This window comes from Bos indicus x Bos taurus, chromosome 2, assembly GCF_003369695.1.
Source record: "Bos indicus x Bos taurus breed Angus x Brahman F1 hybrid chromosome 2, Bos_hybrid_MaternalHap_v2.0, whole genome shotgun sequence".
In the NCBI taxonomy this organism is placed as follows: Eukaryota; Metazoa; Chordata; class Mammalia; order Artiodactyla; family Bovidae; genus Bos; species Bos indicus x Bos taurus.
In genome coordinates this window covers 89455287-89480872 of record NC_040077.1, presented here as the reverse complement: position 1 = coordinate 89480872, position 25586 = coordinate 89455287, and the positions used below count along the sequence as shown (strand labels likewise).

The 25586-nt window shown below is 37.3% G+C and overlaps 2 protein-coding genes across 7 annotated transcripts in view; one reads left to right on the top strand and one right to left on the bottom strand.

The window, feature by feature from the left end:
- The window catches only part of ORC2 (origin recognition complex subunit 2), a 37930-nt gene extending 23516 nt beyond the window's left edge, over nucleotides 1-14414 (top strand). For 3 of the 4 annotated variants that reach the window (XM_027564089.1, XM_027564084.1, XM_027564097.1), the window contains 8 exons: nucleotides 1075-1184; nucleotides 3612-3744; nucleotides 4568-4661; nucleotides 6156-6302; nucleotides 6896-7067; nucleotides 9678-9739; nucleotides 10619-10737; nucleotides 12660-14414. In XM_027564089.1, the coding sequence (XP_027419890.1) occupies nucleotides 1075-1184; nucleotides 3612-3744; nucleotides 4568-4661; nucleotides 6156-6302; nucleotides 6896-7067; nucleotides 9678-9739; nucleotides 10619-10737; nucleotides 12660-12746 (924 nt within the window). In that variant the 3' untranslated portion in view covers nucleotides 12747-14414. The remainder of the gene's footprint in view (nucleotides 1-1074; nucleotides 1185-3611; nucleotides 3745-4567; nucleotides 4662-6155; nucleotides 6303-6895; nucleotides 7068-9677; nucleotides 9740-10618; nucleotides 10738-12659) is intronic. The other variant, XM_027564093.1, reaches the window with a different exon arrangement.
- A 2581-nt stretch (nucleotides 14415-16995) lies between these two features.
- Nucleotides 16996-25586, bottom strand: part of NIF3L1 (NGG1 interacting factor 3 like 1) — an 18851-nt gene continuing 10260 nt past the window's right edge. For all 3 annotated transcript variants that reach the window (XM_027564103.1, XM_027564108.1, XM_027564113.1), the window contains 2 exons: nucleotides 23955-24038; nucleotides 16996-18840 (listed from right to left, as the gene is read on the bottom strand). In XM_027564103.1, coding sequence (XP_027419904.1) covers nucleotides 18656-18840; nucleotides 23955-24038 — 269 coding nt within the window. In that variant the 3' untranslated portion in view covers nucleotides 16996-18655. The remainder of the gene's footprint in view (nucleotides 18841-23954; nucleotides 24039-25586) is intronic.

Sequence of the window (25586 nt, the reverse complement as noted above, 5' to 3'; positions counted from 1 at the left end):
AATGAAAGAAAGGAGAGTCTTTCATTAATTGCGGACATAGCTGATGGATACAGTCTTATAGCACATGTCAAGAAACATTTATATCTCATGTCTTCCAGTTAGCTGGGAGTTGGCTGATCTAGGATTTGCTCCACATATCTGTCTTCCTTATTGGACCTCCTTGGAAGGTTACCAGAGGCATGTTCCTCTCATGACAATGTCAGAGACAGAAGTGAAAAAACAAAAGACCTCGTAAAGCCTGAGCTCAAAACTGTCTCTGTCACTTCTGCCTCATTCTGGTAGCCACAGTAAATCACGTGGCTGAAAACAAAGTCAAAGAGCAGGGGACTAGACTCACTTGTTTAGTGGGAGGGATTGCAAAGTCACACAGCAAAGGGTATGGATAGGTGGGCGGCAAGTGCTGGGGCTAGTAATGTAATTCTGCACAGATGGAGAGAGATTTTTTAAAGCTACCTGCTTAACATTTCACTTAGAATTTGTCCTATTTCTCTTTAAGTATGTGAATAAATAAAAACTGTTAGCAAAAAATACACACTATAGGCTAGAGTGTTTAGAGTCTTGATTGCTGCACTAGTCCTCAGTATTAAAAGAATATTTTACTTAAAGGATAGAATGATGAAAACACAGTAGTGCCAAGGTAAAAAGGGATATACAGCTTTTTGCTCCTGTTTTCATTTCAAGAAGTGAGCTGTGTTTAGTCACCAGAATGTCTGGATTTGTTGTCAAAACTGGGAGGCAGGTTTAATCATCTCATGATGGTAACAGTTTTTTTTAGAAATTAAAGCCTTACATTTGGAGTTCATTGTCATGTAAATGGTTCTAGACAAAACTTAACAAATTCATTACTGTTTTACATGTTTGTATGTAAGAGTATATAACACATTTTACAAAAACAAATATTGAAATACTATGTATATTCAGTAGAGGCACTCATAACCAAACCTGATTAAAGTAATATTTCCACTAATAACCTCTTCTAACCTCGACCTGTAAGGGAATATTTTTACTTTGAATTGATTTGATGTATGTGACTTGAGAGTGATCTTCTTCCTGCCCTCTTCCTTTTTTTTAAAGCAAACTTTGCATAACTTATTGAGCAAGGTTTCTCCTTCCTTTTCTGCTGAACTTAAACAACTAAATCAACAGCATGAACAGTTATTTCATAAATGGATGTTGCAGTTACAGTAAGTACTATTGTCATTGCAAACCTCTGTAAAATAAATATATTTACATAATAATATATGTACATAAGTCTATGTTAAAATCAAAGCAGTTAGACATTAATTTTTTTTGCAGTGACCTTGATATGCATTTTTACTTATGTGTAAAAATTTGAAAAAAATAGTTGTTTTCCCAGTTTTATGACCCAAATGTAGAAATGTCATATTATTATATGACTCTTCTCAGAAATTCCAATTTACAAAAAATGTGTCTTTTCTAAGTTTAATCAAATTTGAAAGCTTTTATAAACTAAATACCCTTTCTTAGAATTATGAATTATTACTTATAAAAATATTTGAAAATATAATTTGTCAAGATTGATAAATATATCAGATTTTATTTCAGTTTTTCACAGCCAAGTTTCTAAAATGAAAGAATATATATTTTTCTTTTAATCCCATTCTATTTACATGTACTATAGACCTTCAAATTTCATGAGATCTGTTCTATAAATATTATTTTACCATTTTTAAATTGTTTTTTTAGAATATTTTATCATTTCCCAAATACTTAAGGTAAAATTTTAAACTTTCATTAAAATACCTAGAATGGTAAAAATTAAAATATTGAAAATTTTTCTATAATTATTTTTATATTTGTATTTAAAAGAAACTTAGTATAAGGAAGTGTTTAAAACGTATGCTAAAATGTGAATACAGTAAGAACATAGAAATTGCCACAGTTTTTCCCCAGTTGATCCTGGTTTTCTTTTGCCAATAATAAATCAAAGGATTATGCTAGTAAGAAAATTATTTTCTTCCCTGTTAGGACCTTACCTTTTCTGAGTAACTATGTATGGATCTGTTCATTATACGTTTATATAGCAGATCTTCACTCTAATCCTACCCCACAGCCCACCAATTCTTTTCTTCCCATATGTCAACTTTGATAACTTGATTTGCTTTGCTTCCCAGTCTAGACCTCATAGTCAGCTACTTCAGTAGAATTGCTAGTTCTCTGAATTTCCTTGCTTGGTTTTTCCTGCTGCTTTTACCTTGCTAATCTCCACCTTTGGGGATTTATCTCTTCTCTTCTTCTATTTCTAGGCTATCCTGCATTGCTGCAGAGCATTTCATAAATACTGTTTCTGATTGACCTCCATAAACAATCATGGAGTTGAACTTTAACTTGACCCTTCATGCTTGATGTTCTGGGTTGTCTCATCCACTCTCTTGGCTTGAGTTGCTCTTTGTATGTGAATAACTCCCATAACTGTATCTCTGGCCCAGCCAAAATTCACTTCAGCAGCAGACATGAATTATATTGAAAGTGTCCATGTAGAAATTCTATAACTAATTCATTATACATAAAATTTAACTTATCTTAAACCCATCATTTCCACTTGCCCCAACTACCTAGGGTAGTGCATATCACTTCATCATATAGTTGCCAATGCCAAAAAACTGAGTTATTCTTAATAGTCCTTTTCACTTATCTTCCATGTCTAATCATTCTCCAAATCCAACTGATTTGATCCATAAAGCTCTTCACACCTTGTTTTTCTCCATGACACCTAATTCAAGTCCATAGTCTTCAGTTTTACCCTCCTTCATATCCATTCCCCAGCTCAGCCAGTATAATCTTTCTAAAAAAATCATGTTACTTTCCTACTTAAAACCCTTCACTTAACACCTGACTGCTGCTGCTGCTAAGTCGCTTCAGTAGTGTCCGACTCTGTGCAACCCCATAGATGGCAGCCCACCAGGCTCCCCTAACACCTGACTACTAACTTTAAATGATCATATTCCTTAGAATAAAATCCAATTAATGTCTTAGTTGGTTTAACAAGACCTTTTGTGATCTGGCCCCTGCTTACTTTTCCAGTTTAATCTCTCAATTAGCAGCCTATTAAAAGTTTTTTTAGTTTCTTATACCTAGTGCCTTGTTCTTTCTTTCCTTCTATTACTTGAAAGGTTATAGGAAACGCTGATACTTTGGTCACCTGATGCAAAGAACAACCTCATTGGAAAAGACCCTGATGCTGGGAAAGATTGAGGGCAGGAGGAGAAGGGAGTGACAGAGAATGAGATGGTTGGATGCACCACCGAATCGATGGGCATGAGTTTGAGCAAACTCTAGGAGATAGTGAAAGACAGGGAAGCCTGGTGTGCTACAGTCCTTGGGGTCGCAAAGAGTCAGACATGACTTGGCAACTGAACCACAATAGGAGCTAGAGAGAAAGCTACTGAAAGTTGGAACTACAAGCTTGGTGTACAGATAAGAAAATTGTGCTTTTTCTTTATGTATGTTGGGAATCAATATATTAATCGTTATTTAGCCATGCCAGTTCTTCCTGTATTCTTGATAAACTTAAATGAAGGAAACTGGTTGATTATAAAATTGGCAGTAAGAACTGAACTTTAATTTCATGCGTGCTATTTTTCTTACAGCCTTGGGTTCAACATTGTGCTTTATGGTTTGGGTTCTAAGAGAGATTTACTAGAAAGATTTCGAACCACCATGCTGCAGGATTGCATACATATTGTCATCAATGGCTTCTTCCCTGGAATCAGTGTGAAATCAGTAAGTTTTAAAAATGTTTTAAAAAAGGAGTAACATTATATCCCCTGCCAATCCATACCGTCATGTTAAAGACGATGCTATTTCATATTCTGAAGCATTCATCTTTTGTTTTTAGTTTTTACACTAGTAGGATTGCATAGTGCTTAAGATCACGTGTTTGGACTCAGAGGGTCCTAGCTTTGAATCCCCCTCCTTGAATTTCCTATTTGGTAACTGAGAATGTATTACATCTTAGGGAAATGTTAGCTTTGTTTACTACATTGACTATCTACAGTACTTCTCTGAAGGATAGGATTATGGAAAACTTCAACTTTATTATGCTTTTATGTCACTTTGATACTCTAAAAATAGTAAAAATTCAAGTAATAGTATATCGTTCTTTGATCATTTTTACACCAGATGCTCATTTCTCTTCATCATTTGAAAATGAATTTAAGCCTTTTGGGCTCTGGATATTAACCAATGTAATACTCCTTTTTTAAAAATGTCCTAAATATTTGGACCCTCTTTCATTTGATAAATCTATAGTTTTATATTTCTCACATTGTTGGGTTTGTTTTATATTTTTACTACCCTGCTTATATTATCTTTATACCTTTGCTTCCCCATTTCCTTTTAGTAATAACTTATGCAAAAAAAATAAATTAGATCTACTTACCTTAAAAAGTAGGACTTTTGAAGTAATTTTTCAAACTTGGTGGGAAATCCAAATTTATTTTTAATTAATTAAAAAAAAAAAAAAAGGCTTGACTTTCTGGTTGTTTTTATCCTACATGACAGAATAAGTTATAACTGACATATCTCTTGTGCTTTTATGACATAGGTCCTGAATTCTGTAACAGAAGTCCTTGATCATGTGGGTACTTTCCGCAGCGTGCTGGATCAGCTAGAGTGGATAACAAATAAATTTAAGGAAGGTAACGTGAAGAAGATGTTCTGTAGTTACAGGGTGAAGCTAAGCGTGCACGTCTACTTGTTTGTGTTCTAGTGTACACAAAAATGTGGACAGTTTTAATAATGATATTTCTTTCATTGCTGATTTAGATTTCTTTAAAATAATTTCTCCTTTCCTTTTCTGTGAACTTCACTTAACTAATAGGAAAGAATTGCTCCTGCTATCTTGAACTTATATAGCCAAAGCCCTTTTTTTTTCCCTAAAACCTTTTACTTCAGAATAATTTTCCAGTTTTGTTTGGCTAGTGTAAAGTGCTTCCAGCCAGTTGGAACATCTGTATCTTACAGTTTTGTATTGTTTAATATGTTTATAAAGTATTATTTCTTTATCCTGAGGAAATATCAATGCATTTGAATAATTTCATATACTAAAATCTGAGAAATGGGAAAAAAAATTGTTCTTTTGGTATGAGTGTTTTGGTTATATGAGCATTTCAGAAAAATAAAAATAAAATTATTTAGGGGCTAACAATTGTCCTAGTCATTGCTTAACAATTAATTGGGAGCTTCCCTGGTGGCTCAGATGGTAAAGAATATGCCTGCAATAACTAGACTTGGGTTTGATCCCTGGGTTGGCAAGATCCCCTGTAGAAGGAAATGATAACCCACTCCAGTATTCTTGCCTGGAGAATTCCATGGACAGAAGAGCCTGGCAGACTGCAGTCCATGAGGTGGCAAAGAGTCAGACATGACTGAGCGACTAACAATTAAATGGAGTAATTGGTTATGCTTAATGATTTAATAGATGATTTTGATATTATTTGTATGCTCATTAAAATAGGTGCCTGAGTCATTTTTAATGTGTATATGTAGTGTATAATCTGTATTATATAATCTATAATAAATACATATTATATAATCTATAATTTATATTAAATATACTTATAATTATGTAAATCATAAATATTTTAGTTCTATAATATGCATGTTATCCAAATTTTACCTTCACTGACTTTTATATTTTACTTCTCTGACCTTCTTCGTGCCTTGAGGAATATCCTAGTCCTCTCCCCTTCTCTTGTTTTTGTCTCTCGGCTTTTATGATAATGGAGGTTTTCTATATTCTCTCTTAATGCTTAATGTGAACTCTTTTAGGGATGGGGATCCATCCCCCCTTGCAGTTCAATATCCACAGATTCACCTCCCAATCTAATATGTATTTTGCCTTATTAAAACTGGTTACTTCATGGATTGATTCAAGTGTTTACCATTCCAGTTGTCTTTAACTGCTTCAGAGTCTACTGATTTTCAATGAATTTCATTTTTTTAAGAGTATAATAATGTCTTGCCTGTTTTATGAGTGACTGACATGTCTTCTCAAATAAATTGCATACCCCTAACAATAGCTGTTTTGCCCTGTATTACCTTGATATGTTCTTCAGTACATAAGCCTTGCATGTGGTGGGGACTTTACAACTACTCACTGAAAATAATAATTGACTTCTCTTTCCTTTTAGATTCTTCTTTAGAACTCTTTCTTCTTATTCACAACTTGGATAGCCAAATGTTGAGAGGAGACAAAAGCCAGCAAATTATTGGACAGTTATCATCTTTACGTAATATATACCTTATAGCATCTATTGATCACCTCAATGCTCCTCTCAGTAGGTTGAATGTTCCTGTTTTTTCTTCTTGAGATAACAGTCTTTGAAAATTACTTTTCTTAATGTTTTAAGTCACAGCATTTTTATTGTTTTTACGTATACATTTCCTTTGTTCCATGTTTAAAAACACAGTTGCCAAAAATATAGGTGTCCTCAATCTGATTTAGAACATAATTCTTGGAAATAAAAATTTTGATAGTAAAGGGTATGTTTTATGGTAAAGTTTCTTGAAGAAGAGGAGACCCAACTATTATTTGGGTTTCTTTCTAACTTTTCTTTGTGATACTGCAATATTTATTTTATGCCTTCAGTTCAGAGACTTTGTGATAATCCTGTAAAACAAAATGCTGAATTATTAAATTTTTTAAAAGAATGCCTTGGTAGTGTTAATATATTTTAACCTGCATTTAATATACACATAAAGATTCAGATGGTGATTGATAGTAAAATTAGACTGTAAGGTACTGATTTTGATGGTGAAATAAAAATTCACTTTATTTAATGCTTTCTTGTTCTTTCCTAGAGTGGCATCTAGTAACAGGACAATATGAAAATAATTAGTCATTCTTATTTTTTTTGATCATGTACTCTAGTGTGGGATCATGCAAAGCAGAGTCTTTATAACTGGCTCTGGTATGAAACTACTACATACAGTCATTATACTGAAGAAACCTCCTATGAGAATTCTCTTTTGGTTAAACAGTCTGGATCACTACCACTTAGTTCCCTAATTCATGTCTTACGAAGCCTTACCCCTAATGCAAGGTAAGAATGAAAACTATTGCTTCTTTTTTAAAAAAAACTTTACACATTTTAAGATATGCCCTGTTAGGTTTGACTGGCAGTACTTAAAGTCCTTTCTAGGTTTGCAGAGAAGTATTATCAATGATAATAATAGTCGCTAGTACTGGGTTATGCATTGGGTAGACTACTCAGTAGTAGTCTCAAATTGCCCAATAATAAAGCAGAGGTACCAGCATTTTTAATAGATTTTTATGTTTCTGAGTAAGAACATCTCAGTGGTCATCGTTGAGGAAACAGCAGAGTTTTCATGGATTTTACTTACATATGATAGTTATTTTTAATTACATATTGAACATTATGACTCAGACACAGGGCCCTTTACACGAAATAACTTTTTTGATCCTCATAACCACTCTAAGGTAGATGGTAAAGGGCACAGAGATTTTGATTCCATCCATGTGGTTCCAAAGCTCATATTGTTAAACCTTGAAAATCTTTGTATATAGTGTCTCCAGTGAAACCCTTCAGCAGCCTAACCAAGATGCATATCTGAATTAATAAGAGCTAGTTAATAAAGGCTAAGAAAAGTTGTATATAGCATAAGCCTGCAAAAAATAAATTGTGTAATTAAGCTGTTGAAAAAGGCTTTTTAGTAGCCTCACAGGGAGGCCACAGAGAAACGTACAGGGAGGTCCAGAGCATTCCTTTCCCAACTACCCCCTGCCAGTAGCTCACACCACAGAGCGGTGTTAAAGCCAGGAGACCGACACTGGCACAATCCATAGGGCTCATTCAGATTTCACTTTTGATACGTGCACTTATTTGTATGTATGTGTGTTAGCTCTGTGCCGTTTTGTCACGTGTAACTTTGTGTAACTACTACCACAGTCAAGATATGCAGCTTTATCATCACAAGACTCCCTTGTGATGTCAACCCTCAAGTGCTAATTTTAATGAATTGTATTATTCTTTAAAGCTATTTCTGTACACTTAAAGATTATCATTGCATTAACAATGAAATATGTATTAAATGGCTTCCCAGATGGCTCAGTGGTAAAGAACCCACCTGCCAATGCAGGAGACGTGGGTTCAATCTCTGGATCAGGAAGATTGCCTGGAGAAGGAAATGGCAACCCACTCCAGTATTCTTCCCTGGAGAATCCCATGGACAGAGGAGCCTGGCAGGCTACAGCCCATGGAGTCACAGAGTCAGACACGACTAAAGCAACTTAGCACATATGTTAAATGGGTATCTAATCAAATTTTTTGATGGAATTGGGAATAGAAAAAGTGTTCATTCAATTTTACTATTATGCTTACTCCTAATGGACTGTTGCAAGTTACTACATATAAACTTGGGAATCCAGCAATGCAGATATTCTCAACATGACGCTGACTGCCCTAAAGCAATTATTTTTAGTTTGCCATACCTAAATGTCTATATGCTAGCCTCCAGTGCGTCTTTGGTTCATCCTTTACACTCCAATACACATTTAGTCTTTACTTGGTATGAATGTGATTGATCAAAAAATCTTCACCAAATTCAGTGGTGTACTAAGTTATAAAGTGATCATTGAGATGATCCAAAATGTGCTTATAGAAATTATCTTCTAGACTGTAATAAAGATGAAAATGCAAAGGTTTAAAATTTTTGCCACATCCAGGGACTTCTGGGAAGTTTAGTTTTGTATAACACTGCTTCCAACCTAGTAATTCTACCTGGTACACTCTCCTACAGAAACAGTTCCAAAAAATGAAAGAATATTTATTATGATTTTATTTAATGTGTTATTTTTTATTAATTTAAATTGTAAGTAATGTGAACATCCAAAACCAGTAGGAAAATGGTAAGTTTGTGGTATGATAAATGAGCAGGCATTAAAAACTGTTAAGGAAGAAATTTTAAGACATGGGAAAATAAATAAGTGAAAAAGTGAGGTTTAAAATGGTGTATACCATATATAAATGCATGAATTTATGTTTTCACAGTACTTCATTCCACAAAGACTTGAGACAGCAGCATATGCAAATATGATCTCCACATCAAATGTTAGTGGCTATAATTTTAGGGTTATGGAATTAATATTTTTCTCTTTAGTTTTTTTTTCTTTCTTTAGTTTTTATTATATATTCCAGGTTTTCTATAGTAAACTAATCTCTAGCCTAAAAAAATTTGACCCTTGAACAACATGGGGGTTAATCTGTGTCTAACTTTTCATAGTCAGCACTCCATAATCCACTGCATCTGCAGAGTCAATTAACTGGGGCTATGTAGTTCTGTAGTGTTTAGTTGAAGAATATGCATATGTAAGTTCGGTTCAGGTTCAGTCACTCAGTCGTGTCTGACTCTTTGCAACCCCATGGACTGCATGCCAGGCTTCATATGTAAGTAGACCCATGCAGTTCAAACCCATGATGTTCAAGGGTCAGCTGTATTCCTAGATTTTCTTTAAAAGGAGGTAAAAATGCTTCTCCTTTTTAAGTAGACCAGGGTATGGTGTTCTTTGAAAAAGGAAAGGAAGGTAATATAAATGGGCTAAGTGTTTCACAGTCTCTGTGTACTTGACTATTAACTGTTATCTGTGGATGTTAACATTCTGGATTTCAATTTGTTTTTGTGTTTTTCCTTAGGGGAATTTTCCGGCTACTAATAAAGTATCAGCTGGATAACCAGGATAACCCTTCTTACATTGGTATCCAATATTTATGATATTAAATTGTGTGACCTTTGTTTCATCCCATAAATTCTTTTTCCTGGAATCTAATAATAGCACTGCAGTATTTCACAGCAGTAAATAAATGGTTTGCTCCGTGATCACTGTATTTGCCATATTGAAAAATTTCAAGCAACCCCACAGATACACTGCTGAGCAGGCTATTTGTATTATTTGTCAATACAAATTGAAAAACAAATCCAATATACTTCTTAAATTTCCTCTGTTAACTATGAATGTGTGTCTACCAGCTACATATATTTCATATACTGGGCAACTTAGATTTTCTTTAACTTGAGTGAAAATAATCTGTTAAACACACATTTTAATAATCATTCAGGGGACTCCCCTGGTGGTCCAGTGGTTAATACTTCACCTCCCAATGTGGGAGTTTCAGGTTCGATCCCTCATTGGGGAGCCAAGATCCCATATGCTTTGTGGCCAAAAAACCAAAACATAAAATAGAAACAATATTGTAACAAATTCAATAAAGACTTTGAAAAAATATATATTTTTTTAAAAATCATTCAGCTCTCACTTGACTTACTAGTTCCCTCTTTTAAAAAAGTCAACTTTACTCACACTGTTTATAACTGCCCATGAGATTATATTATCCTTGGCCACAGTTGACTGCTTTCAGCCAATCAGTTCTCATTAAAAAAATGTAAGCCACAGTATATAACACCTAAGTATTCTCTCGTTTTGCTTCTTCGAGAGGTATTTACTCAGCATTTACTGACTGCTTTGACATACTCGGGTAATAGCACTTTTTTCCTGTCTTTTTCAGCATGGGTGTGCATATATGGGGTCATGTCTTAAATACTGACTTATGTTCACATCTTCTTTTGAACTCTCCAGGGCTTTGTTTTCAAGACTTTTACCAGCAGTGTCGGGAGGCATTCCTTGTCAATAGTGATCTGACACTACGGGCCCAGTTAACTGAATTTAGGGACCACAAGCTTATAAGAACAAAGAAGGTGAGACTTTGCTGTATAACATTGTATGCCAGGAATAGTGTCTCTTGTTTACTTAAGCACAAGTATGCCTGTTATGAAACTGAGATTGCCTTGGTGTGTCACAAGGATCCATTTAGGCAGTGTGCCATTTGAGTTCTGTAGAAAGAAGGTAGAAATACTCCACTTCAGCATGGAGCAGAAGACTTACGACTTCTAGTTCAGAGAGACAAACAGGCCATTAGAAATGAGTCAGATAATCATGTTCCCTTCTCCTCTATTCATTAATCCTGTCTATGTGTATTGAGCACTAACTGTATATAAAGCGTTAGGATACAGAAGTTAAGCAAAAACCTAATTTCTTTTCTCATAAAGCTTAAAGTCTTAATGGAGAAGATGGGCATTTGTCAAATAATCACATACATGTAACATTTAAATTGTGGTTAAGTCCTATGATCAGGAGGGACATGGTTCTGAAAGAACATATTACAGTAGGTGGATTTGACCTAATTATGTGTATCAGAAGAGACCACTGAGCTGAGACCTAAAGGAAGACTAGGAGATTTACAGTCATCAAGGGAAGGAAGAGCATTCTAGGCAGGAGCAGCATGTAAAGAGGCTCTGGAACAAAACAGCAGCCAGCATGACACAATCCCGTTTCATTCTGAAGTAATGAGAAGTCATTGAGAAAATTGTTCTGACAATGGTATGGAGAGTGGGATGGGGCAGCGCAAGGTGGGCGCTGCGAAACCTCAGCGCACAGAGGCCAGCTGGGAAGGTATTAGTAGCCTGGCTGAGATGATGGCAATCTGGACTAGGTTAAAAAGAGAAAAGTGGTTGGGACTCAAAATTGACAGGAACTGATGACAGACTGGATATGGGAACCAAAGGAAAAGAGTGTCAAGAGTGATTCCTGGTTTCTGGCCTGTTTCTTTCCTCCATAACCAGAGAGATGGTGGGATCACTGGATGAGAAGCTGAAAGAGCAACATTTTGGGGAGACAGAGCATGAGTTCATGGTCTTAGTATATTTGGACTTACTCCAGTTGAGGTTCTCTGGACATTTTCAAGTGGAGATGTCAGCTGGGCATTTGGATTCCTGGGACAAGATACCAGAGAAAAGATCTGGGCTAGAGATAAAAGGTTATGATTCCTACCTATTTATATTATAATGGAAACCAGGCTTTGGTGAGACAGTCTAGAGAGAGAACATATAGTGAGATTAGAGGGCCAGAAACTAGGCCTAGAAGTGTGATATTTAATGGCCAAGTAGAAGATAAGCCTGCAGAGGTGGAACAGCCAGAGAGCCAAGAAGAAAACCAAGATGTCATAGAAGCCAAGAAGAGAAGCATATTTTTAGGTCAGGATTGTCAGGTGCTGCCGAGAGGCCAAAAAGACAAAGACTGAAGATACATAATGAATTTAGGAAAATGCGATTCCTTGGTGGCCTAACCAAAAGCTCTTTTGGTGTGACATGATAATGATGGTGGTAGGTAGGTTGGCTTGGGTTGAGTAAAAAGTGAGTAAATGGAGACCACTATTTATAGACAGCTCTTCTGGAAAGGTGCCATGGTTTTATGATGGTTGCAGAGAAATGAGGAGTCTAGTGAGGGTTGTTTTGTAATTGGAGATACCTGAACCTGTAGCCAATGGGAAGGATCTGGTTGAAAGGGGTATAAAAGAACAGAGATATCAGTGGTGTAGTGTTTTAGAGCAGGAAATACCCACCTTCTCATTCTTTAGTCTTCTTTTCCACTATAACGTGGTTTAACTATAAACTCAGTGTATTTAATAGCTATATATCCCTCTGTGTCCCCTGGCTGCCCTTGTTTTTTATACTTCTCTATTCATGTGAACTATTAATGAAATCAAGTCCATTTTTTTGTTTAACATTTCAAATACATTTCTTACAAATGACTAACATTCAGGTATTCTCACACCTTTTAGGGAACTGATGGAGTAGAATATTTATTAATTCCTGTTGACAATGGAATACTGACTGATTTCCTGGAAAACGAAGAAGAGGAGTTATAAAGCGCTCGTGTACTCTTGGAATCTTCCGTGGAAGAGCTATACCCCAGCTGCCACTCCTCTAAAGTGTTGTGTTTACATCCAACATTAGACTCGTCAGTGTACAGATTTTAGGTGGGGAGGGGTAATGTCGTCACCTAGAACCGGGATTAGCCTGGCTGGTATACCATCCTAGTACTATGCAGTGGTCCTCAAAATGGAGAAAACGTGCCTTTCATTCATTACCTCTCTGGAGACTTCTTGCTGGAAGGAACAGTGCTCAGGGACTCTTTGGAACTGGATGTTTTTGAATTCTTTTATACCAGAGATGATGCTCCTAATTTTTTTGAGGGCCTTTTATCACTGTATTTGCAAATGTGCTTGTTCCAGAGTGTGAAAGTTACAGACAGTGGCATAAATGCTTTATTTGCTATTTTGCGTGTCAGAACTGAAGAGTATAATGGAGTAGGCAGATCATCCTTTTACTGTTTCTGAAATAGCTTAATAAAAGCTATGGGACTGGGGGAAAGTAGGTGATTTTCAGCTTTCTCCTTTTGGATTTAGGCTACATGCTGATAGAGGAAGGAGCATGATGCTATTCAGTTAGGAAAAGTGGGAAAAACGTATCAAGTGTACAGGGTGTACGCCCATCCCAGAAAGCACATCAACGACAACAGATCATGCTCCTCAAGACAGTTAATGTTTGTGCCATCACGTTCATGATATGAGTGAGAAGCCAGACTAGAGAAACACAATCCTGAAAGTGTATTTTAGTTGTTTTTTCCCAAGGCAACAGAATAATTTAATTATTGTATATCAACATACTTTTTTTTATTTTCTTGAATAACATGCAGATGAATAGCTTATTAATGGCTGGCTTTAAGTTAATTTGATTTCTCTTATCAAGTAGGCCCACCTAAAACTCACTGTAAGACATTTCAGTTTTTTCTTAAAGTGACAATTTCAAGCCTCCTAAATACACAACCCTTTTCTCTTAGGAAAGAAAAAAAGGCTAACCTTGACCACTGGAGTCAGCAGATAGTCTTTATATACTCCCTGAAATGTTTCATAGTTGGAAGTTAAATTCTCTGTCACTGTACTGCATCAGCATTTCTCACTCATTTCTTATCTTGTAAACCCCTTTTATGAAAATATTTCCCCAAATGCCCAGAATTTTTAAAATCATTTCATGTCATATAATGAAGTAATTTTATATTAAACCCATGTATAAGGGGGGTTAGTCTTAACCATAATTACTGATCAATATTTAAACAAATTGGTACATGAATAGGATTCAAAAATTTTTTAATTGTACCAAAGGATATTCAGTGAAAAGTGAGTTTCCTTACCATTCCCCCATCCAGTCCCTTAGGCAGCCATTGGCAGCATTTTAAGCATTCTTCCAGAGGTATTCTATGCACATCTAAGGGTATTTGTCTATATTTCTCCTTTTAAAAACACAAATGGTGGCATATGATACTTGCTGGTTTGCACCTTTTTTTTTTTTTGCTTAATATATTTAGTTTATAATAACAATATAAAGAAACATATACAGAATCTTTAATGACCTACTGTGAAACTGCATTTGCCCTTAAATTTATCTACTGGTTTATTTTTATATTTTTTGTGTCTATACTGTTTGCAAGCAATATGTGTGAATAGTCTACTATTAATAAAGCAATTTGGATAGAACTTTTTTTCTTCCTTCATTTATAGTACTGTTTTGTTACTTCCAACTCCCAGATTCTCTGGGACTTTTTTTTTTCCCCATCTTTTGGCAATGCAATACAGCATGTAGGATCTTAGTTCCCCAACCAGAGCTAGAACCTGTACCCCTTACATTAATAGCACAGAGTCTCAACCACTGGACTGCCAGGGAAGTCCCATAAAGTGCTATTTTTTTACTAAAAATATTTTGAAGTGCTTCAAAAATTTTATGAGTGCACCTTACAGCTCTGATAGTGATCTTGGCAGAATTATATGCTCTTCACTAACTTGTTTCAACATCAGTGTAGCTTAAGCTCTATCAGTTTGACTGCTAAGGCTCCAAACTTCTGCTGTTACTCGCTTCTGGCAATATTAAACAGACCTGAAACCTTGAAAGATTCTTCTGGCTTCTCTTAATAAAATGGCTGAAACAGGGCTAAAAAGGTACAGAGGATGCAGGACAGATATTTGTAGTATGCAAACTCGGCATAATACTGAATTCCGTATGCAGAGTTCTAAATGAGTTCCTGTGTTATTCCATTAATAGAAGCAACTTTCTTAGTATCATATTTGTCATTTTAATACATGAATATTTCATTCTTATAAAAGATCAGGCAATTTGAGGGATGGTTTATAGATTTTGCTTAACTTAAAAAAATTACTAACGAAACTTTAGAAGTCTACAGTTGACCCTGAACAACACAGATTTGAATTGTGTGGGTCCACTTATGTGCAGATTTTTTCCAATAGTAAATGCTACAGTACTATATGATCCATGGTCCGTTGAACCCACGGATGTAAAAAGGGAAACCAAGCACACACAGAGCCAACTGTAGGTTACAGCTGGATTTTTTACTGTGCAGAAGGTCAGCATCCCCACGATGTCCAAGGCTCAACTGTACTTCAGCTCCAGTTCTCAGCTTCCAAACCTGGAGCCAGTAGCATGTTCAGAATGTATTTTTCTGCATTCCAGGTTTTTGGCTTAGTCCTGAGTAGCTGTCAGAGATGACAGCAAGTCATGAGAGTCTGCCTCATTACAGATGTGTGTCTTTTCCTGAAAACCAAGGGATAGTCACGTACATGACTTTCTCAGGCTTTTTGTAATTATTTGATTTCTCCCTTGGGAGATTCTCCCACACTTTAATTTTTCAAATTGCTGTTAAGCCATGTTAATTCATGTTTTTTGAGAACTTACCATGCAGAAAGCTCTGTTCTAGGCAGCTGAGAAAATCAAGATGTGATATGAAATACCTAGTTGAGGTTTTAATAGCATTAAAAATTACAGTATCCTTAATGTGTTGAATAAAGTCAATTTGAAATAACTAATGCTACGAAAAATGTAACTTTAAGCATAAAACTTATTACCAAGTTTTCATTATTTTGGCATGTATCACTTGGGCCTCAAGTCTTTCTGAAGTATTTAGGTCACCTGAATACTTCAGCATCTTTAACAGTTTGGAAAATTTGACAGCTGAAAGTAAGGAATCTTGAGTGATACTTTATTTTTTCTTAAACTGCATAGGAAGAAAAAAATAAACTACATAGGATGTGTTGGGGTATTTTTTTTAGTTATTCAGAAGTGCAAGCAGGCTGAAAATTATTACAGTCATAATATCATTATTTGGCAATAAGTGTGTCAATCATAAACAAATTCTTTGATTCATTAACCCCTCCTAAAACTCTACCCAAAGGGATTAATCCACAACTGTCAATTCTGAGATCCTGTCTGCCTTCATGAGTCACAGGCCAAATCATACCACGCCTAAAGTGTGCTCTAACAAAAAAAGGAGGGTTTGAGAGCTACTGGCCGCAGGCTATTTCTTCATCATCACCTTGGACCATACCTTTCCTGCCTTCTTTCCACCCTGACAATACTGAATTAATTACTTGGGCTTTTTCAGTGGGCTCTGCTGTTTCTCTACTTAGTGCATGTGTTTAAGCTGTCCCCCAGAAGACCTTCCCTATAAATCCTGTGCCTGCCTTTTTCATAGTTAAGAGTTTACTGTCATCATTAACCAAATTCTGTCATATCCTCTCCACATACTCTCTGGGTCCAGCACACAGAAAGCAACCAGTGAGTGAATGAATGAAGCAAATACCATTAAGATAGTCTCGCAAAGCTGCTATCTCATTCTGCTTTGACAAACTTGACCATCTCATAGAAGCTTTCTAGTTCTTGGCTTCTGACACTTAGCTGTTCTCCTCTCACCTTTCCTGGTGGCTCCTCCAACTTTTAATGGGGGGCATTTCATAAGGCTCACTCCTGTTGGCTATTTCTGTAGTGAATCAGTATTACAGGTGAACCACTGTATTCTTAAAAATTAAGAATAATTTTTAAGTTAGGATCCCAAATCCTCCAGGAGATAGAAGATGGGTAGGAAAAGGATCCTACAAATACTAAATTCTATGCTTTCTCACTTTTAGACAATAGTATTTTAAAAGATTACTTTTGCCATTACCATAGTAACATGCTCAGTGTAGAAATTGGAAATAAATATAAAAGCATTAAAAGCCTCTCATCATACCACCCAGAGAAGATCGCAGTTAAGATGGATTTTTTTTTTTCCCTTCAGGATTTCTTCCATACCTCTTATATCAGTCCTACCATCAACATATTTGATTAAGATCCACTGCAATTAATAAGCACATAGGCTCTGGAGCCAGACTGAGTTTATATCCTAACTCCATCACTTCCAAGCTACATAACCTCTGTCTCAGTTTCCTCATCTGTTAAAATGGGAGTAACAATACCTATATACTTGCATATATGGGACAGAAAGTGTTTATAGAGCACATAGTAGAGTACCTGGCACAAAATTAATACTGTACACGTATTCACCAGTATTATTTTTAAAGTTAAAAATCTTTAATGAAATGGTGAGTTACCCAAAAAGCAATAGTTACATGAATAATCCTGAAAATTCATTGGAAGGACTGATGCTGAAACTGAAATACTTTGGCCACCTGATGCGAAGAACTGACTTATTTGAAAAGACCCTGATGCTGGGAAAGATTGAAGGTGGGGGGAGAAGGGGACGACAGAGGATGAGATTGTTGGATGGCATCACCGATTCAACGGACATGAGTTTGAGTAAACTCCAGGAGTTGGTGATGGACAGAGAGGCCTGGCGTACTGCAGTCCATGGGGTCGCAAAGAGTCAGACAGGACTAAGCAACTGAACTGAACTGAACATGAATAATGATCATGTATATTTACAACAAAAAGCAGAACTCATCCTGAGGGACATCCCTGGAGGTCCAGTGGTTAAGACTTCACACTTGCACTGCAGGAGGCACTAGTGTGATCCCTGGTCGAGGAACTAAGATCCCACATGCCACATGGGATGAGAAAACTGAGACAAAGGTTAAGTAGTTTGCTCAAGGCCAAAAAACAAAATCTCATCCTGATTCTGAAATTTAGGTGGGAGATCAGTGATCTAGGAAAGAGAACATAAAGACAGACCTTGCTGCTGCTAAGTCGCTTCAGTCGTGTCCGACTCTGTGCAACCCCATAGACGGCAGCCCACCAGGCTCCCCCGTCCCTGGGATTCTCCAGGCAAGAACACTGGAGTGGGTTGCCATTTCTTTCTCCAGTGCAGAAAAGTGAAAAGCGAAAGTGAAGTCGCTCAGTCGTGTCCGACTCTTAGCGACCCTACGGACTGCGGCCCACCAGCGTCCTCCGTCCATGGGATTTTCCAGGCAAGAGTACTGGAGTGGGGTGCCATTGCCTTCTCCGAAAGACAGACCTTACTACCCTTCAAAGGTTACTACCTAGATACAGGTGAGCTAATATGAAGTTTTAAAAGAATGCATATATAGACAAACTTTTCTGAAAAGGTATATTTTTAAAATAACTAAGGACAGAGAGATCTAGAATGACACATCCCATCTGTAACTGAGTTAAAGAGATGATTACTTGAGCTATTTCCCAAGAATGTTAAACAAACAGGTTTACTCCATATTTCCTAGAGTTACAATGAATTTATATTCCACAGTATATTCTTTAATTTGTCCTTTATAATATTTATTCTTCAATAGTAATTACATTATAGTTTTTATCTACTGAGCTACAGAACATCGGGAGAAGCAGATTAAGAAACCAGAAATGCTAATGTACCTTCTAAGATATTTTTTGGAAGGATACCAACCCCACTGATTCATGTTATGGATTCACACTGGGAGCCACCTGCTTTCTATGTTGTGTTATCTGGCTGTTCCTGCAGGCCTTATATCACATGAAGAGGGTCCCTGTCTGTTTCTGACAGGATAATATTAATCTTATTCTCCAAGTGAGCATCCAGCATATCTCGAAGATCAGAAAGAAAGCCTCGTTCAGTGTTGCTGTGTTCACAGAGGATGACACTTATTCCTTGGGAAGCAGCATCCAGAACATCATGGTGGGACATCTCACCTGCCAACAAAAGAAAGAGCAAATAGCTAAATATTAGACACAGTCTGTGGTTCTGTGCTGAACCATAACAGCAGAAATACCAAGTTTTCATCCTATATGAAGCAAACGTAATACAGCAGAACATGAATCTAGAAAGTTATATGCATGTTTCTTACATGTACTCCAATTTAAAAAGAGAGACCATCCCACTGAGAATTCCAAATTCTTTCTCCTTGGTAAATGCAAGGCAAGTACCCAAATTCACACACCCAACAGTATCTAATACCGCCAGAACTGACCTGTAGGAACACCCATTCAAAAGGTTTCCACAATAAAATAAAACACCACTGCTTACCCACCAAAGACTTCTTTATACTTTGTGAAATAAAGTGAAGTGTTAGTAGCTCAGTCATGTCTGACTCTCTGTATCCCCATGGACTATAGCCCGCCAGGCTCCTCTGTCCATGGAATTCTCCAGGCAGGAATACTGGAGTGGGTTGCCATTTCCTTCTCCACGGGGTCTTCCCGACCCAGGAATCTAACCCAGATCTCCCACATTCTAGGCAGATTCTTTACCATCTGAGCCACCAGGGAAACCCCTTATACTTTGTGAATACCAAAATTCTCAGCATCAACTGTAGTCTAATTCATAAGAATGAAATGAGCTTAAGGTTATTTCTAAATTAAAAACAAGGTATTTTCCTTTGACTCAGGCAAAACACCTAGAAATTCTGAAGTTACTGGTAGAAGAGGATCTCATCTTTTGTGGAAAGATTTTGGGAAAACTCAAATGTTTTGAATTTTTAAAAAACACTTTGTGAATCTGATGTAAGAGCAAGAATATTTGGCTTTTTCATAAAAAGCACAATTTTGAAATATACTTAAGACATAAAGGCATTAAAAAAAAAGTTCTTAAGAAAAGAAAAAAAAAAAGCCCTCAATTTCAATTCCCCACACTCTCCCCTAGCCAAATACGCATCATTTCATTATGAAGTGTTAGTCACTCAGTCGTGTCCAACCCTTTGAGACCCCATGGACTGAAGCTTGCTAGGCTCCTCTGTCCATGGAATTGTCCAAGCAAGAACACTGAAGTGGGTAGCCATTCCCTTCTCCAGGGGATGTTCCCAACTCAGGGATCGAACCCAGGTCTCCTGCATTGCAGGCAGATACTTTAACAGTTGAGCCACCAGGGAAGCCCTCATTGTAAGGACTAGTTTCTACTCAAGCACCTTTTAAAATATCTTAATTTAAGTAATAGCAGAGGAAAAAGTGAAAGGAGAAAAAGACACTAACTGGCCCAGTTAGAAGTCATGCTTTGGGAAAGACAGTCTGGCTATCTGGACTAGTATCCAATTTATATTTCCAAGGAGCAAGCCTGCCATCTGCTGGTCTTCCTAGGATACTGCCCTTTATGACCTAATATGTAAAGCTCAAAGGAAGGGTGATGAAAATGGTCTTCTGGCTGGGGTTTCCCATCTCTGAAGTGATATTCAAAGTGATGCCTCACCGAGTACAGACATCTAAAGTAAGCTGGATAAGACATTTTCTGTTTCCCCAACTAACCGTGTAAGAAGGACTTTTTTTTTTTTAATTGGAGGCTAATTACTTTACAATATTGTATTGGTTTTGCCATACATCAACATGAATCCGCCAGGGGTGTGCACGTGTTCCCACTCCTGAACCCCCCTCCCACCCCCCTCCCCAAGGGAGGACATTTTAACATTTTGGAACTGTGTGAATTTATCTTATGTATATACTGCTTTGTGATATGAAAACTAATTTTAAAAAGTTATTATTTATGAGAAAACAATCAGACATTCCAAATTGAGAGATATACAAAAAAAGCAAATGGCCTATGCTCTTCAAAAATGCCAATGCTCTAAAAACAAAGTTGAGAACTAGAACAGATGCAGTGTGTGATCACTCATTATCAGAGAAATGCAAATCAAAACCACAATGAGGTACCATTTCACGCCAGTCAGAATGGCTGCGATCCAAAAGTCTACAAGCAATAAATGCTGGAGAGGGTGTGGAGAAAAAGGAACTCTCTTACACTATTGGTGGGAATGCAAACTAGTACAGTCACTATGGAGAACAGTGTGGAGATTCCTTAAAAAACTGGAAATAGAACTGCCATATGACCCAGCAATTCCACTGCTGGGCATACACACTGAGGAAAACAGAACTGAAAGAGACACGTGTACCCCAATGTTCATCACAGCACTGTTTATAATAGCCAGGACATGGAAGCAACCTAGATGTCCATCAGTAGATGAATGGATAAGAAAGCTGTGGTACATATACACAATGGAGTACTACTCAGCCATTAAAAAGAATACATTTGAATCAGTTCTAATGAGGTGGATGAAATTGGAGCCTATTATACAGAGAGAGGAGAAGGCAATGGCACCCCACTCCAGTACTCTTGCCTGGAAAAACCCATGGATGGAGGAGCCTGGTGGGCTACAGTCCATGGGGTCGCTAAGAGTTGGACATGACTGAGCGACTTCACTTTCACTTTTCACTTTCATGCATTGGAGAAGGAAATGGCAACCCACTCCAGTGTTCTTGCCTGGAGAATCCCAGGGACGGGGGAGCCTGGTGGGCTGCCGTCTATGTGGTCGCACAGAGTCGGACACGACTGAAGCGACTTAGCAGCAGCATACAGAGTGAAGTAAGCCAAAACACCAATACAGTATATTAATGCATGTATATGGAATTTAGAAAGATGGTAACGATAACCCTGTATGCGAGACACCAAAAGAGACACAGATGTATAGAACAGTCTTTTGGACTCTGTGGGAGAGGGCTAGGGTGGGATGATTTGGGAGAATGGCATTGAGACATGTATATTATCATATATGAAATGAATCACCAGTCCACATTCGATGCATGATACAGGATGCTCGGGGCTGGTGCACTGGGATGATCCAGGGGGATGGTATGGGGAAGGAGGTGGGAGCAGGGTTCAGGATGGAGAACACATGTACACCCGTAGTGGATTCAAGTCAATGTATGGCAAAACCACTACAATATTGTAAAGTAATTAGCCTCCAATTAAAATAAATAAATTTATATTTAAAAAAAGAATTGAGCATCAATCTGAAAAAGAAATACTATAAATTTTGATCAATTAACAACATTAAATTCCTGAATTTGGTCATTATAACATGGTCATATAAGGGAATGTCCTCGCTCCTAGGAGATATAATGCTGAAGTATTTGAAGGTAAAAGGTCATCGTATCTGTAATTTATTTATAAATGGTTTGGGAGAAAACATAAATACATATTAGGTTGGTACAAAAGTAACTGTGGTTGGTACAAAACTAATTGTTGGTGCAAAAGTAATAGTTAACTCAGGTTGATGAAAAAGTAATTGAGGTTCAAAAGTAACTGCAGTTGGTGCAAAAATAATTGAGGTTGGTGTAAAAGTCAAACACAATTACTTTTCCACCAACCGAATACTTATGCATGCACAAATATATACACACATATATGATGTTATAGAAAGACAGAATGTACAAATGTGGCCAAAAACAGCCATTAGTAATGTAGGCAAAGGGTATATAAGAGTTGATTATACTATTCTTACTGCAACTTTTCTATAGATCTAAAATTCCTTCAAAGTAAAATGTTAAATTTTAAAATAGAAACATCATGTTATAACATGTTAAACTGTCTATACACTGAAAGTTTATTTCAATCTGGTATAAACTTGAGGGCTTATAAAATCTTACATTTTATGTGACCTATACAGGAAGGAAATCTAAAAAAGAGTGAATATATAACTGATTTATTTTGCTGTACATCAGAAACTAATACAACATTATAAAGCAACTATACTCCAACAAAAATTAAATAAATAAATAACCGCCCCCACCCCCACCAAATAAAACCCTTGCTTCTTTAGAAGGAAGGAAAAGAAAACAGACAATGGTCATATACACTTTTAATTGGTTCAAAGCAATACATCAGGCTTCCTAAGATGCTGCCCCTATTCTCAGAGACAGGACATTATTTCAAGTGCGGCAGCCTTTGTAAGGGAGCATGCTAGATAATAAAGCACGGGCGTGCAGTGGCAGGAGCGGTCTAGTAACGCCAAAGGAATGCCCAGGGGCTTAAGACCCTTGAGTCTAGTTTTGGAAGTGGGTAAAGTAATCTTAAGCCCCTGTCTCCTAACCCTCAAGAGGCCCAGAGGTAGAAATGCAGCTGGTAACAGCAGTGTTCAAAGCGCCTCCAACTCCCTTGGAGGAATGATGGGCCATGTTATCAATTAGGTATTACCCACAAGGACAGAGTATAGAGCCTGGGAGTCAAACAATTTCTGTCCAAAAGAAATGCGTATTGTAGATTAAGAAAAAAGTGACAGGAATTGGGAGAGGAAGGTATGATCATCAGGGGCAGGAGCCTGACACTGTCAAGAAAATGTTTCTCAGGGGAGGTATCTTCGAGCTCATCACTAGAAGTATAAGAAAGAAGCAAAAAAAAGACATCCTAGACAGGGAAAACGGCATGAGCCAAGACTGCTTCACCTGGCTTCACCAGGGCACATGGAGGAAATCACTGAAGGGTTTTCAGCCATGATAATATTATACACCATCACACTTGTACTTCTGAAAGTTAGTTCTGGGGGAGTGTGGAAGATTAAGATTAGAGGCTTAATGAAGTACTTTAGGTAGGGGATGCCTGGACGGAGATAAGGGGAAAAATAGAAAGATTTTGGAGCTAGAACTGAGAGAAAGTGATCATTGCCTTCAGGGCCGAGTAAGAGGCACAATTCTCTACCTAAGGCAACAGGTAAAAATTGTTCCAGTAACTTACGTGAAATCTGAGAGAAATCATGTTTAGGAATTTATTATTTAACCTATGAAAATAGGTTAAATAAATGTTGAATATCACTTTTTAGATAATCTAATTATTAGATGATTATTTTTTTCCTTCCACAAAGTATGTGGTATGTCCCCAATTTTGACATAGTTCTTATTTAGTTCAGGATCAAAAAACATTTATTAGATCCATCTGTATGTTAGATGCTGTCCTAAAATCTGTTAATTTTTACCTTGTAAAAAACAAACCAAGGTAGGGAAGGGATACACAAGAAAAGGGTACAAGAAAGATCCAAAGGCTGTCCTACCTGTGAGATAAAGGTCGGCATCTGTCCCCTGCAGGACGCTGCTCCCAGAACCAGCGCACAGAGCCACGACTTTGACTGGGGACTCTTTATGATAAACAAAACAAGAGACCAACACTTTACAATTCCCCTTCATATTAATATTACAAACTGTACCAAGAATCCGATATGTAATACAGATCTCTCTCCCAGTCTTATCACAGGTATGTGAATTTTGTGTAAAAAGTTTTAAAAAATAAAAAAACATATCTTCATATAAGCAAACAGACTATTCCTTGGTATTACAGAGCTAACCTAAGGCAGGATGGCTTCCCTGGTGGCTTAGAGGGTAAAGCATCTGCCTGCAATGCAGGAGACCCGGGTTCGATCCCTGGGTCGGGAGGATCCCCTGGAGAAGGAAATGGCACCCCACTCCACTATTCTTGCCTGGAAAACCCCATGGACAGAGGAGCCTGGTAGGCTACAGTCCATGGGGCCACAAAGAGTCGGACATGACTGAGCGACTTAACTTTTACTTTTCAAGGCAGGATTATTATTCCTTTGGATATTCGCTATTGCACAAGCCCACATAAGGCACCTCTGAATAGTATTTACCACTATTAGCACTAGGTTTCAGAGAAGGTGATGGCACCCCATTCCAGTACTCTTGCCTGGAAAATCCCATGGACGGAGGAGCCTGGTAGGCTGCAGTCCATGAGGTCTCTAAGAGTCGGACACGACTGAGTGACTTCACTTTCACTTTTCACTTTCATGCATTGGAGAAGGAAATGGCAACCCACTCCAGTGTTCTTGCCTGGAGAATCCCAGGGACGGGGGAGCCTGGTGGGCTGCCGTCTATGGGGTCACACAGAGTCGGACACGCCTGAAGCGACTCAGCAGCAGCAGCAGCAGCACTAGGTTTTAGGCTTCACCACAGTGCTGCTCAGTTAAGCAACCTCACCTGGTCTCCAGGTGACAGTGAAAGGCAGGCAAGTTTGTCTCTGTCCCCAGGTAAGGAAGCTAAGGAACTAAACAGGCCAGTTAGAGGATGCTATGGAATGGATTTGACACATATCTTCTTAACTTTTGATTTTATATTGGAGTATAGTTGATATATAGAAAACGAACTAATAGTTACCAGTGGGGAAGTAAGGAGAAGGGATAGTTAGGGCATGACATGGACATACTGCTATATTTAAAATGGATAACCAACCAGGACCCACTATTTAGCACAGGCAACTCTGCTCAATATTATGTAACAACCTAAATGGGAAAAGAATTTGAAAAAGAATAGACATATGTATAACTGAATCACTTTGCTGTATACCTGAAACTAACACAACATTGTTAATTGACATTTTTTTTTAATATGGTATTTTCCTAAAAGAGCATCCTCTGGACAGTGAAATACAGAAACTTTCAAGACAAAATCCAACAAGTGTTGAGCACTTAATTTCTAGAATGGACACTTCATTAGTTGTATTTCACAAAAGGGGCAGTGGAGCTGGTCAGAAGTCTTATTCCATCTCTACCACCCACCTTCTTTGAAAACGAGCACTCATGAGTTGTTTGATCCAACTGTGGATTTTGGTTAAGTCAGTTACCTCTGCAAACCTCAATTTTTTTCACCTATACAACAGGAAAATCAATACTTTC